A 15,021-nucleotide genomic window follows, 5' to 3' on the forward strand; every position below is an offset into this window, starting at 1 on the left:
TTGAAGTCATAAGACATTCGCATTAAAAACCAAGCATTTTGTATGCTTTATTAATAATTACATTAATATGAATATCGAAAACAAGCTTGGGATCTAAAACTATTCCCAAGTCTCTTATGACGTTCTTTCTAGGTACAATTTGATTCATTAGGGAAATTTAATGTGTTATGTTTACGCGAGAAAGATATACAATTATATATATAATATATAAAAACACATACCTATATTAAAGGGATTGCAATATTTTGTTATTCTGCAAGCACAGATCAATGACAAGTGTGAAGCGATGCCATGACTTATCTACAAATACATTTAAAACTAATTCAAATAATTTTATACCTTTACCTCATATCCTGAGTTTTAACTGCTCCTATTTCTTAGTGGATACACAGAAGCCGACTGATGTAAATCGCCATTACATTACTGCAAACAAAACAAAGATGTATTGATTAGCTAACACTTTGTGTAATAATATTATGTTCACTTGTTTACTAAACTCTCGAAGTAAAACTGCCCGTGTAAAACACTTTTGTGACGCCGTTAGGCGTCCTTGCGGACCAACCGCTGGCAACTGCAAATCTCCATTAATTGAAACACAAAAATGCATGAATTAGTTCGTACTTAACGTTCTCAGACTAAGCGTATGAAGTAAAATTGTAATTGTATACAAACCATTCCATGTACTCTATCAAAGTGGTCATCTGTGAATCGCTAAGTCGCCTAGAAGCCACAATTGCGTCTGTAAAAAGTAATATTATTTTGAGTTTGTAAAACAATATTTAAGTATTTCAAATTCATTTATGTAATTTGTTTTAAAACATTAATAACTCACCTAAATAAACGACCGGCTTCCGAGGTTTACAAAACTTCAACAACATCGTACCTAAAGATTGTATCTGTGTATATAATATTAAATACGTTAAACTAATTTATACCTATGAAGATTAGAAAGGAATCAAGAATTAATAATTTAGAAATGATCCGCCTCTTGGTGTAGTGTTGGTGCGTTCGCCTACCATATTTGAGGTCCTAGGTTCGATTCCTGGCAAGGTGGATGTAAAATACCTTCATACATATAAAATAATCGCTGATACGTTGCGATTGGCGCACTGGTGCAATGCCTTATGTACCACGGGCGCGGATTAGAAAATGATGGCGCAAAGGTTAAGTTAATATGTGGCAAGTTAGAATAATCGGCGCGCGTACGAATGAAGATATATGAAATTTGAAGAAGAAAGGTTTATATGTATTACTGAGGAATTGGTTATGCGTTTTATTTTGTTATTTTGATATAAGTTTTTAAAATACAAATATTATTTTAATGGCCATTGGTTTGCGAATTATTATTAAAAGTGTTATGTTTTTTCCCCAGCGGAAAAACATGGGTCAATATTTATTGTTAAAGTTATTATTTTCAATAGAAAAGGTTTGGAATTCCGGGTAATTCGCCGCTCGGTCATTTGAATTTAACCCGAGGTCGTAATTGACATTAACAATGGACGAAATATTTGTAAATACCTAGTAACGGCTCGGGAAATGGGGATTTATTTCAATGTTATGTATCTTTTTTGGGTGATACCGTGTATGTTGGATTTGATCCGACGTTTCGGCTACCATTGCAGGAGCCATCTTCATCGTCGGATCAAATCCAACATACACGGTATCACCCAAAAAAGATACATAATATTGATAACAGTGACCGTGAAAACCTTCGCACCTATTAAACTCAATGTATTTATTTGAAAAGGCTGTAATTAAAATGGGGTTATTTTCGGAATCGGCTAGCATGAACTAAAATATTATATTTAAATGCATTATTGCTGAGAAACCCCAGATTAGAGAACAATATAATGTATTGGAAAGTTATATTTAAAGTATTGAAATATTTTGAAACATCGCCGCGTTTTTTCCCAAAGATTGATTTTATAATCTAAAACGAAAATACCTGCGTATTTTTACGGGGACAGAAGATTTTAATGCCTGAATATTTTAAACAGGTATGTTTAGCTCGTATCAACTTGTGCTACTGTTTTATAAAAGTTTTCGCGTGGAAGAAGGATGGTAACGAAAAATGATGTGATCGGGCCCCAGATATTTTTCGGGAAATCCCTCAAACTCAAACAAAACAAAATCGTCGATTCTAAAAGATACGAGAATTTTAGTAACGCGTGGCAATGTGCAATCAAAATATTGACGTCAATATTTCGGCCAGCACTAATGAGTATACCTTTTTATAATTTGCTTCAATATTACTTGTATGGTTTGAAATATGTGTGTACGTTTATATATGGATGACACAACTTTTCGTATGCGCTCAGCGCTACTCAAAGTGTTCACAGTTTTATTGCACATTATTTACTTATTAATTTTACTTACAACATTTAAGTTTGTAAGTGAAAATTCTTGATAGTTCATTGTGATTTATTATATAAATAAAATACGAGTGATACTTTAATCCACAAATTTGGAATATCCAAGGAAGAAAAATTTTCGATAATGATCCTTAAGATAAAAATAACTTTATTTAATTTACTTTCGTATAACTTTGAAATATCTATCCTTACCTCTGTTTTGTATAAATACATTGAACTCCTTAATAAAGATACCAGTCTCGAAGATGTCACGAAAGCGATGAAACCGGTCACTGGATATTCCAAATTTGTGGATTAAAGTATCACTCGTCTTTTATTTATATAAAACATTTTTTTTACAATACATTAATACAACAACAACACACTGTTGTTGTACATTTATGTAACGTTTAATTAAGACACAAATCTTAACTCCATGGAACTAAAGTTCTGTGTTAAGTTGGGACGAATATATGTATGACACTTTAACAATCAATATAAATTAAATTAATTAATTCAAATACTTAGCCCAAAATGAGTCTCAAGTCTCGAATGGAAGCCCTAATACAAACCGATCTCTTTCAGTATATTTAGATTATATTAATACATACCTCCAGAAATCAGCTTAAAGAAATGTTTCCCTAGAAAAATATGACGATGAGATTCTAGGTTGTTGTAATCCAGCATCCCTGCTAGAAATAATGATGGATACAATAGTGGATAGTAATTATATTATTTCATTTTTAATTAGGTACTAGCATCTTCTTCTTAAGTTTTTTTTTTTGCTTTTTTCACTCCTAACTGGGGTGTTCTAGCCAGTGTCGAGTTTGAGATTGACTCATTTAAATAGTTACACATATGTTAGTACTATACATACAAGTTAGTGTGTTAGTATTTAATATTACATACAACATACAACTTAATACCATTTATAACTACATATTTACATAAATTTTTTAATATATGTTTATTGGGTGGGGACGAGAGAGTTAAAATATGAATAGGGAATGGGACGCTGATATCGGAGAGGTCCTATAGAAACTCAGGATAACAATCATTTATGGGGCATCCAAAGAAAACATAATGTAGATCTTCCTCCTCAAGCTGACATTCGCACATGGTAGAGTCCCGGACATGGATTCTAAACAAATGATAACCATTAGGTACTAGCCTCGAATAAGAAGACATTTTATAGGAACCTATCTAAAAATATAGATCAAACTTAACACTGTCTAGAACACCCCAGTAGGGAGGTGAAAAAGCCAAAAATCAAAGTAGAAGATTTTTTTATTATTTGATGGCAGCTTAACAGTGTAAACATACTGCGAGATGCTATTCTGAATCCTCTAGCACAGGTAGATAGTGATTTATTTGTGGATTTTTAGTTTTTGCATGCAACTTCAGTTTACTTTATATTTGGACAAATTGATAATTAAACGTCAAATTACGTTAAATAAAAAGTTTTATGATTGACATTTCATATAATTCGACATTATAAAACTATTTTAAAAACGGAAAAAACTAATACGGTTGGTCAATTCAACCCAATTAAATGTCTTGGGTAATGCTTGAGGTAGCAATTCATCATGTTTAGTTTCACGTGTTCGTATTTATTTTACGTAATTTGACGATTAATCATCAGTGTGGCCATACATCATGCAAAAAATAAAAACCGACTAATGAACCTCTCTCTACCCCCGCAAGAAGATTCTGAATGCACACCTGAACACACTCGTGTCTCATGCAAAGCATGCCTTAGGCATTGTTAGATTAGGTTAAACAGGGGTTCTTTAAACCCTGTCACAGCCGAAACCACCATGATCAGTATGGGCAAGAAGACATATTAGCATATTCAAAAAAATATTTAGAACGAAAAATTAAAAAAAATAAATAATTGTGTTAAGCTTTGTAAATCATTCATGAACAAATATTTACGAATGAAAAGTTACAAAATCCTTTTTCCAATGTTTATCCGAAAGGTTTTATACTGTCTTCATGACACAAGTAAGCATTTTTGTATCAATTCTAACGTCACGCCTAGCTGGCGATCGAAGAACGACTAAATGCGCGTTGGGCATGACTGAGCGTTCGGGCATGAGTTGAGTGCCATAATTTTTTGAGGGCGCAGGGTATGTCTATGTATTAATATGTCAATGTCTGTGGTGGACCAGTGCAGGCTGGCATATTATATGAATGCGCACGCTGACACATAAACTTTTTTGTAATGTAATGATAATTACGGCCCCGTGGTGTAATGGTCAGCGCGTTTGCCTACCATGCAAGAGATTCCCGACATGGTTGAAATGAAATATTTATCTAAAAGGGTGTTTTCACCCGAGAATATTTCATAGTCCCTGAAGCATAAGACTGATCATCTTACCTTCATGTAACAAAAAATAGTCCCTGAAGCATAAGACTGATCATCTTACCTTCATGTAACAAAAAAATGATCAAGATACACTGCGATTGGTGTACCAATGTAGTGCCCTATGCACCATTAGGTGCGGAAAGAAAATGATGATGACGATTAATGATTTATTGTGTTTTTGGAGGTTCGTATTTCAAAGCCAATTTTGTGTCGAGTTTCTATTACAGTTCATAAAATTGATTATTTAAAAACCCACACAGTTTGAGAATTTGCGCTAGTCATGACGTTCGCTTTTTGTTTTGACATGTTTCGTTTGCAGTTTGGCAATTTTTGCGAGTTACGAACATTGCGAATTTTAATAAAGTTTTTTGTTTTTACAGCAAGTAGAAGTACTTAGTTCGTCCATTATTTGTAATCCAGTGTCTAGAATTCAACATGTTTCAGATTTGAGTTAAGTTTTACTGCATTGCATAGATATAACTTTTTGACACTTATAAATAATTTCTAGAATTTGATAACACGAACAAAAAATACGTGGAAACCGATTATCCGCAATCAATAATCAGTGAGTACTTGTTCAAATGATTGTTCGCGGTGTCAGTGACTATAAAAGTACTAATAACAGTGTTTTTTTTTAAAAAAAGTTACAAATTAATCTGAAAATAATTTTGCACTCCTTATGATGGAATCTAAGCAATCAAGGAATTCAAAAAACACCCAAAACTATTTGGACTTATATTCTAAGTCTAAAAATGTGTTTCTTGCCGCGTATAGAAAATGTAGCGAGTCCAGTTTACTGGAACATCACACCCAGTTATTTAGAGAAATGGAGAAAAGAGTCATCAGAGGTGATCTCAGCGGCCTGAGGGCTCTGTGCCGAGTTCTCGTGTGGATCACTTCCGTCTCACCTGCAGTGCGCGAGATCTACAGCGGGCCGTCCCACGTTCCTCCTGTATTCGTGGGGCTGCTACACCTGGCGTGCAAGCTGCGGAAGGTCGACATCTTGAGGCATCTCGTCAGCGATTGCGGGAATATCGGACCCGCACTTGCTCTCTCCGCGCGGGATGACGAAGGCCACCACGCCTTCTACTACGCCATCCGCTCCGACGATGTTGAGATCCTCGACACGCTCCTTCTCGTGTGGCCCGATTCCGAGAAGGTGGACTCTCTCCTTACCTCGGCTTACGAAGAATTGAAGTTAAAGAATGTGCTAATCTCGCCAGAAATGGATTTGTTTTTCCACCGCAAGCTTCTCGGATTGAGTTTCTTTTCCGACAGCAAAGTGTCGCAACCGTCTCCCTTCGAAATAAAAGAACGAATAAATCTGCTTCTTGAGAAAATTCACTGTGTTGTTAATGAATATACGAACCGACTATCCATCGACGAAAAGTTCATCTACATCGTCAAGTTTATAGCGTCCAATATACACAGTATCAAGCAAATGCCGGAGTGCGCGTCTTCCCTTCTTCCGTGGGAGGAGATGGAATTCTGCCTTGTGCGCTTCCTGGCCGCACAGACCCCCGGGGATTCTTTAAGTTGTTTCACCATAGACCAAGGAAGCCTGATAGATAAATTGAAAAATTTTTGTGGACCTCTAGAAGATTTACTAGTAAATGTGGAAAGTATTAATTTGAACAAAACCGTACGGCCAAGCAACGACCGAGATAAAAGTAAAAGTTCCATTCTAGGTAAGTATCCCAACTTGTCAGATCTGTACGAGGATTATGAAGAAATGAGAGATTTATCTTCCCTCAACGTCCTATCAAGCTGTATAAATATTGCTCAGCAAGCCGACGGCGGAACTAGGAGCGGCCAACTGCTGATCATGCGAGCTCTGCAGGTTATAGGGGAGAACCTGAAGAGCACTTCGGACACCCCTAAGTTATCCACATCCATGCACGATCTACTGCTTCTATCGCTGCCCAGAGAGTCTCAACAGCTTCTCAAGGATATACGTAACTCTTTATCCCACCCGTACTTCTTGGACAAGGAAGAAACTGCGCATTCTCGATTGTATTCCAATATTCAGAATGATATTACAAAGGTCGGGTTATTGATAACTGAAGTTCTTTACTTTAAAGAGTTGAACAAAATTCGTTCATTGCTGTCTCAAGTAGTTAAATTTGAAACATTAGAAGAATTTCGCAAATTTCCTTTCAAATTTAGTAACTTTGATAAAAGAGCATCGATTACAGATACGCAAGAGGTAATTGAAATTAAGGAACTCATTGAAGAAATTAATAGCAATATTGTTTACAAATCGCCCTTAGAATCAAAATTGCTCTCAGAAATTTTTGAAATGATCGAAAAATCAAAAACCTTGAAAAATATAAACATGGAATATGTGGCTGGATTATACTACTTAGAAAATATGCCAAAAAAAATTGCGGAACTTAAACTGAACAAAAAAACTACAGAGAATTTAATACGAGGTACAAAATTCACCGCCAGCAAAATGCTGGAGAATTTCACATCTTGCAGTTTGAATTTTAATGGCATTTCAATGAAAAAATTGACGTCTTTATTAATGTTTTTTTATCACAGTGTCAAATATAGAATATCTTCAGAATGCAATCTGAAAATTCAGTTCCTTATTACTAAAATCTGCAATATCGCTTCCTGTGGAATAGGAGATATCAAGTGGATAAACGAATTTCGAGTTCAGCTGGCAGATTGCAACAGACTTAGTTCTCCCAAAGTAAAACAACCCGAGGTAACTATGAAAGATGAAACTGATAATCTAGAAACCCAATTAAAAGAAAAGATTGCCGAGCTCAAAGAAATATTAAAAGATTTTCCTAAAAAAAGCCAAGAAAAAGAAAGTCCAATAAAGAATATGTCGCCTCTTTTTAAAACGATAAAAAAGCTAACTCTAATATATCCGGACAAAAAAAGGGATGATAAGGAATTTATGATTGAGATTTTAATGCTAGATATCCTAAACTTATTGAAAAAGGCGAAGTGTCTACCGAACAATTCTCTGTTTCTGGATGCTGATGTTCCTCTGCTGAGTGGAAGGTGCCTGCGCAACTACTTGGCCCACGGGAACGATCTGTATGATATACTTCATAGTGGAAGTCCATTCACCGCTGTACTGATTAATGCTTTAGAACTTGTGCAGAATGACATTACAATTAAGACAAAATTGGGTAAAGTTGTCACTCGGAATGCTAAAGAATTAGAGGAAAGGTATAATTTAAATTTAAAGATCATACAGAATAACCAGGAAATGTGTGCAACCGCAATTGATGGTAACATGAAAGAATTTTTGAAAGCTTTGAAAAAAGGGGCAGACATCTATTCTAGAACCGTAGATTTATCCACCATGGTCCATTTAGCCGCTCGGGGACCAAGTTTGGAAATTGTACAATTCCTAATAAAAAACCACGTTAGCCCAAATGCCTTTGACGTAAATGGGCAAACTCCCTTACATATCGCAGCAGCATTTGGTAGGGAAAACATTGTAAAATTCCTTGTAAATGAAGTTGGATTATTGATCGAAGAACAAAATTGCTTAGGACAGACACCATTATTTTTAGCCGCAATGAAAGGACACGAACAAACTGTTCAAACATTGATATCTCTGGGAGCAAATACTGCGGCCAAGGATAGTGGAGGAGACTCTCCTGTTCATTTTGCAGTGAAAAACAATTATTTGGCAATAGTAAAATTTTTATTAAAAAATGAAGTCAGTGTTGATAGTAATAAAGTAATTGGTGATTTTACACCATTACATGTTGCCTCTGATTATGGTCATATAGACATAGCCCTGTTCTTAATCAGTAATGGTGCTAATGTTAACGCTGAAACCTTAACCAGAACAAGACCTTTGCATTTAGCCGCTTTTAATGGTCACATACTTGTAGTGAAAGCTTTGTTTGACAATGGAGCTGAAATGGATGTCTCATCTAGCGTGTCTACGCCGTTGTGGTTAGCTGTGGAAACTAAGCGGGAAGATATTGTGGAGTATTTATTAGGGAAAGGCGCCTCTGCAAATGCGTGTTGCAGGGAATACAAACACACAGCATTACACATGGCCGTGGCCAATGGTGATAGAAAAATCGTCGATCTATTGATAAAGAAAGCCGACGTCAATGCTGCGAGGCGTGATGGGTTTACAGCGCTGTTGTATGCAGCCAAGAAAGGTTATAATGACATTTTGATAAACCTGTTCGAACAAGGTGCTCGCTTGGAATGTAAAGATTCTTTGGGCTCATCACCTTTACATTTAGCTGCAGTGGAAGGTCATAATGATATACTTAAGTCTCTGATAGGCAAAGGATTGAATGTAAATTGTAGAAATTTCCAAGGGCTGACTCCGTTGCACTTAGCAGCAGCACTTGGCAAAAAAGAAACGGTAGATTTTTTGCTAACAGAAACAGATGACTTGGATGCTGTGGATTGTAAAGGAAATACTCCTCTACACTGTTGTGTCCAAGAAGGTCACACCGATGTAGTGGAAGCTTTACTAGCAAGGGGTGCCAATGTCCATGCTACCAATAATAAAGGATACACACCATTACACAGGGCTGTTGCAAGACCTAACAATGAGAGAATAGTCCATCTTTTAATCGCATACAATGCTAATTTTGATGTAAAGCACCAATTTAACTTCCGAACTCCACTGCACATAGCCTCTTTCTTAGGCCACAAAGAAGCTGTTAAAGAACTAGTTCTAGCAAATGCTGACCTTCATCCCCGAACTGATATCGGTGAAACACCTTTGTGTTTGGCCGCTCAAGGCAATCATAAATCTGTTGTTCAAATCTTACTAAGTAGAGAAATAGATAAAAAAACAATAGAAATTAATCACTCCCTCGCATTGTGCAGCGCAGCCAAACATAACAATAAAGAAATAGTAGATCTTTTGATAGCGGCAGGAGCTAATGTCAATGCCGAGGGAGGACAGCCTTTAATAGGCGCTGTCTCAGCAGGGCACCGGCTCGTTGCTAAGGCTCTGTTGACTAATAAACATATTGACCTCGCTGTTAAGAGCCGCGATGGTTTATCCCTGTTGCATATAACAGCCGGGAATGGAGATTGGAACATCGGCAAAGAGCTCATTAAAAAGGGAGTTAAAATCGATGTAGAGTGTGGAAATACAACACCTCTATTAATTGCAGTTCAAAATGGTCACAAGGAGTTTGTAGATGTCCTTTTAAGAAACACTAAAATTAACGCCTCACCAGGATACATGTTTTTGTTACACGAAGCGGCTGCAAGAGACTGCTCCCACATTGTAGAGAGCCTTCTTTCTTGGGGAGCTAAGTCTGATATTAAGCATGATCAATACGGTACACCATTAGAAATTGCAATTCGGAATGGTCAAATAAAAAATGTTAAATTGTTATTTAACTTAGAAAATAATAAACAAAGTGATACGAGTTCACTGTTACAAATTGCTTCCCAATCTGGTAATATAGATACCATAAAATTCCTGGTGGAAATTGGAGGTTGTAATATTAGTTGTAAAAACAAGTCTGAATTGCAACCGATACATACAGCAGCTCACTTAGGCCACAAGGCTGCTGTTCAGTATTTTATAGACAACGGTTGGAACCAGGACCAGCCTGATGAAGAACAGACTACTCCCTTATTCTATGCTGCAGCAAGAGGTCACCTCGATGTTGTGGAGTGCTTGATAGAAAACAGAGCCAGTGTAGATGCTGTAGATTCTACCGGTATACAGCCTATCCATGCCGCCGCTGAAGGTGGAAACATCCACGTTGTGAAAGCCCTTTTGCAGTGTGGTGCCACATACAACTCACGTGACAAAAATGGAAGAAAACCACAGGATTTCACTAATGATAAGAATGTTAAAAAACAATTTGACTCCATAAAATTGCTCTTTAAAGCTGTAAAATCTAATAACATTTTATTGGTGAAAGAGTTACTAGATAATAATGATGTTATTGTCAATGCGAATAGTGAAAAGAGTTCAACTTTATTAAATTTGGCTTCTTGGAAAGGCTATCAAGAGATTTGTGATATTTTACTCAAGAATGGAGCTAATGCGAACGCTGTTGGAAAGGGAAAAATGGCGCCCCTTCATTACGCAACTCAGTATTCTCATTATGGAATTGTAAAATCACTTTTGAAGTCTGGTGCCATGTACGATATGAAAACTGAACATGGAAAGACCGCGCTGGATTACGCTTCTCAAAATAAATGCAGAGCAATTATTGATCTATTAAATATAGTTACGAAATCATTCAGAAAAATTCAAGAAGGTCACATCAAGGTGGTTCAAGATTTAAAGAAAATAAAGGATATTGAAACTCTTAAAGCAGTGTTAAAAGCTAGAAACTGCGATGGTTTCACACTGGAAGCTGTAGCCGTGCAGAGTGGGTTTCCCCGAGTAGATTTGATAAATCAAATTCTTCAAGAAAATATTAATATCATTTTAACTGCGGCAAGTGCAATGTGCATGAATGAAGATTACCCACAAGCCTTAAGTCTATTGGAACAGGCTCTACAAGAAAGAATTGAAATATTTGGAGATGATAATCCGAGTACCTTAGAAATACTGCAAAAGATTGCTGGAATATTGTACAAACAATCCAAGTATTCGGAAGCTTTGTCTTTGTGGGAGAAAGTTTACAAAAAACAGAAAAAAATACTAGGTGCAGATATAGAAGCTACCTTGGAGACCAGGAGTAATATAGCTTTATTGTTGTATCGGTTAGACAGGAACCAGGAGTCTTGGGAAATTCTGGAAGACATTATTCCTAAATTGAAGAAAATTCGAGGGAAGAACGACGATGCCTACCAAAATGCTAAAAGTCGGGCTGTATTGACTCTCGACGCCCTGGGACGGCACGAAGAAGCTCTCCAATTGAATACCGAGACTTACGAATACTGTCTTAAACAACTCAACGCCTGCCACCCGTCCACTCTGGTGGAGTACAATAATAGGGCCATGGTGTTGTTGCACCTCGGAAAGTTAGACGAAGCATACAGTATTTATAAAAAGGTTTATACTGCGAGAATAAAGAAATTAGGATTCACGCATTCTGATACCATGAGAGCTCACCGAAATATGGCTACTGTATTGGAAGCACAAGGAAAAACAGACGAAGCTCTTAAAATTTACGAAGAAGTTTTAGCTCTGCAGAACAAAGTCCTCGGGCCTGACCATATTGACACAGTCATGACACAATCCAGTCTGACCTCATTTTATTTCTCTCAAAAACACATCTCCAAGGCTTTGAAAATACACAAGAAAAATAAAGTCCACAAACAAAATATATTAGGCGAAAATAAAGAATTTTATGATGATATTTTAGAAACTGTTGAAAAATATGATCAACTTTCCGGTCATGACCTTTTTAAACTCAATTCATTAGAACCGGAAGAAAATGATATAGTTGAAAATTTATTAGGTATGTTTTTGGACCTAACTCAGCCTCGACCCGTTTAAGTTTTCATCTATAAAATGACAAATAAACATAATATTTATTTTTTACATAAATGGAGTTTTCCTGGGTTATTGTGCCATGTGTCGTTCGCACTCTTTGCCAATGTTTCGGATCGTTTGTAGCGTTCATTATCAGGGTTCATATGAATTATAAATGACAGTGACACACAAAACTTACTGATGAGTCCGCTAATTTTCATAAAATTCCAAATCACGCAATCGGCGTATCATGTTTGATATGAGCTTTCTCTATAAAATTGTTAATAACCTAATCGATAGCTTATAAATTGTTAGAAGCATTTCGTATTAAGTCCCTGTCCGCAGAACTCGTCATTCTATATTCTCTGATATTCTGAGCTCACAAACTAACTATACGAAGAATACAGACTACCTATAATGACAGTTTTAGTGAAAGACATATTACACTGTAAATACTATAGTTTCTGTTAAAGACATTTGAAATTTATCTCCCGTTTAACTTTTACATACATCTTCTACTTGTATCTAATGAATTATTGTTGGTTGTGAATTTTTAGTAATAAATATAAATGTTCATGGAAGCAGAGAGAGAGAGAGGAAAGTAAAGTGGAACTATACCATGTCTTCTCCCTTTTTTGTACTTTTTCTTTAGTATTAATTTTTCCCCCTCTCCTTCTGTATTCATAATACATTAATGTGAAATATCATGATTTATTTTTTTGCATTTTTAAAGTAATAAGGGTCTTTATAGACATTCTTTATCTTTATAGCTATTTTATAATACTGTCCAGTAAAAAAATAATCTTTTGCTACTTATTAGTAGTACTTATTGTCGGCCTCGTGGTGTAATGGTCAGCGCATTTGCCTACCACGCAAGAGGTCTCGGGTTCGATTCCCGACATGGTTGATATGAAATATTATTTAAAAGGGTGTTTTTACACTAGAATATTTCATAGTCCCTAGACTGGTACCTGAAGCGTAAGACTGATCACCTCTTATTCGTTTAACAAAAATGATCAAGATACGCTGCGATTGGTATACCAATGCAGTGCCCTATGCACCAATAGGTGCGGAAAGGAAATGATGATGATGATTAGTAGCATAAAAAATATTTTTAAATTCCCGCAAAAACGGTCATTACCACGCCCCGTCACAATTCATGTTTTTTTTCAACTTTGTTCTTTTCCATTCAAATTTTTATGGAACATCGTCATGAATCTTGGCGTCACAACTATCAATTCCAAACATGTCGCGTTTTTTTACAATATGCATAAGAGGTAAAACAGAGTATTCAAAAAAATAAAGCATTATTACATAGCAATGAAATACATATTAATAGTAAAAATAGTTTTATATTGACAAATTTTTCTATATTTTCATTTTTAAAGTTATATATAAAAACGTTTCTCCACAATATCCATATTGATTTTGAAAATACAATCAATTATTTTTAATCCATTTCATATATTTTTATCGGTATTCGTAGAATGTGATATTTCCCTATTGGTCAAACTTTTTAAAATAGTTTTCTTGTACCCTGAGTTTGTTTAAAAGACTGTTTGATTTCCATAATAAATAAATAATATTGCGGGATAATTTCTGCAACTAGGTAACTTCAAAATCAGGATTTTTGAATACCACTAAAGCACACCTCTGTACCTTCTCCCACGAATGCCGCAAATAGACAAGTCATGATGCAAATACTGTAATGTTCTGATGATTTGAACGCACGACTTTTCTATTTTTGTAGTATTAATTTCTTTCTTTTGCAATTCATATTAAACATGTTATCAATAAATCCTTAAAACTTCTTGGATTTATTAACAGCAGCACGGCTGACTTAAAAAATATCAATACCCTTAAAACTCTCTTCTGTTCCCTAGTTCGCCCGCACCTAGAGTATTCCTCTGTTATCTGGTCTCCATATTATGATGTTCACATCAAGAATATTGAATCAGTTCAACATCGATCTTTGAGAAAGATAGGCTGGAGGTTGGACCTTTCCAGAGACCTATATACGTATGAGTTAGAAACTACCTTGAATATATCTTCTCTTCAAGACCGTCAAAATAAATCTGACCTTATAGTCGTATTTAAAATTCTCAACTCACTCTTTGATGCGCTGAACTACTGAGCTCAATAAAATTAAATATCCCGACTAGAAACCTCAGACAAACCTTACTCTTTCATACCGATAACCATAAAATTAACTATGGTTTTCATTCCCCTATGCCCAGAATTCTTAGGTCTGCCAACAAAAATACCAGTCTTGATTTCTTTAATAACAAGTTGTCTTCTTTCAAACGATCACTGAATCAAATTCAATTATAAACACCTCTCTCCCGCTTCCACTCCCACAAAGTTTACTATAAACCATTGAGTATTTCTACTTTTTTTATAATAATTTTCTATGTATAAATGTGTCCATAAAAATGCCCATTGGGCGTATATATAAATGAATAAATAAAAATTAATGGAGGAGTATATAAAAATGTGTTTTTAGTAATTACCCTACAATATTATAATCTTCTGTAAGTAAATTACTATGTTATTTTTAAATCAAGATGGATAAACTTTTAAGTCACTAATTTAATTTCTTAGATTCTTAAAACCACTCAGTAGCTCAATCGCAAATGATTATCGACGTGCTTAAAAACGTGCTGAGCATTTGAGGGATCACTATGAACAATAATGAACATGCTTAAGTTATCGCGGTCATAAGTCATCGCGTGTGTAATCTCTAAGCCAACGCTCGTGTCAGTTTGTTTTTTGTTTTCCTCGTAAATAAATACAGTTTCAAATAAAGAGTTATTTTTGCAAATGTCAAACTCCGCTCTTCTCACCAACAGGGGAGCAGTTTATTCATGAATGCGATTTTAAGAAATGTATTTATTAAAAAATAAAAA

The 15,021-nt window shown here is 35.5% G+C and overlaps 1 protein-coding gene and 1 long non-coding RNA gene across 2 annotated transcripts; one reads left to right on the top strand and one right to left on the bottom strand.

Moving 5' to 3' along the window:
- Positions 1-237: 237 nt before the first annotated feature.
- LOC148278858 (uncharacterized) lies at positions 238-1,786 on the bottom strand. Its single transcript, XR_015823054.1, has 3 exons — positions 833-1,786; positions 673-739; positions 238-423 (listed from the first exon to the last, which is right to left on the bottom strand). It is a non-coding gene; the product is annotated as an uncharacterized LOC148278858 (long non-coding RNA).
- A 3,489-nt stretch (positions 1,787-5,275) lies between these two features.
- Positions 5,276-13,419, top strand: LOC148278859 (uncharacterized). The gene has a single exon (XM_088230783.1). The coding sequence runs from the start codon at positions 5,546-5,548 to the stop codon at positions 12,137-12,139; it is 6,594 nt and encodes a 2,197-aa protein (XP_088086909.1). The 5' UTR covers positions 5,276-5,545; the 3' UTR covers positions 12,140-13,419.
- Positions 13,420-15,021: the final 1,602 nt, after the last annotated feature.

This window comes from Micrasema longulum, unplaced genomic scaffold (assembly GCF_059751315.1).
Source record: "Micrasema longulum isolate JH-2025_06_02 unplaced genomic scaffold, ASM5975131v1 h1tg000818l, whole genome shotgun sequence".
Lineage (NCBI taxonomy): Eukaryota > Metazoa > Arthropoda > Insecta > Trichoptera > Brachycentridae > Micrasema > Micrasema longulum.

Coding starts and splice junctions, on each gene's coding strand:
- LOC148278859 (XM_088230783.1), top strand. CDS start 5,546: ATGGAGAAAAGAGTCATCAGAGGTGATCTCAGCGGCCTGAGGGCTCTG.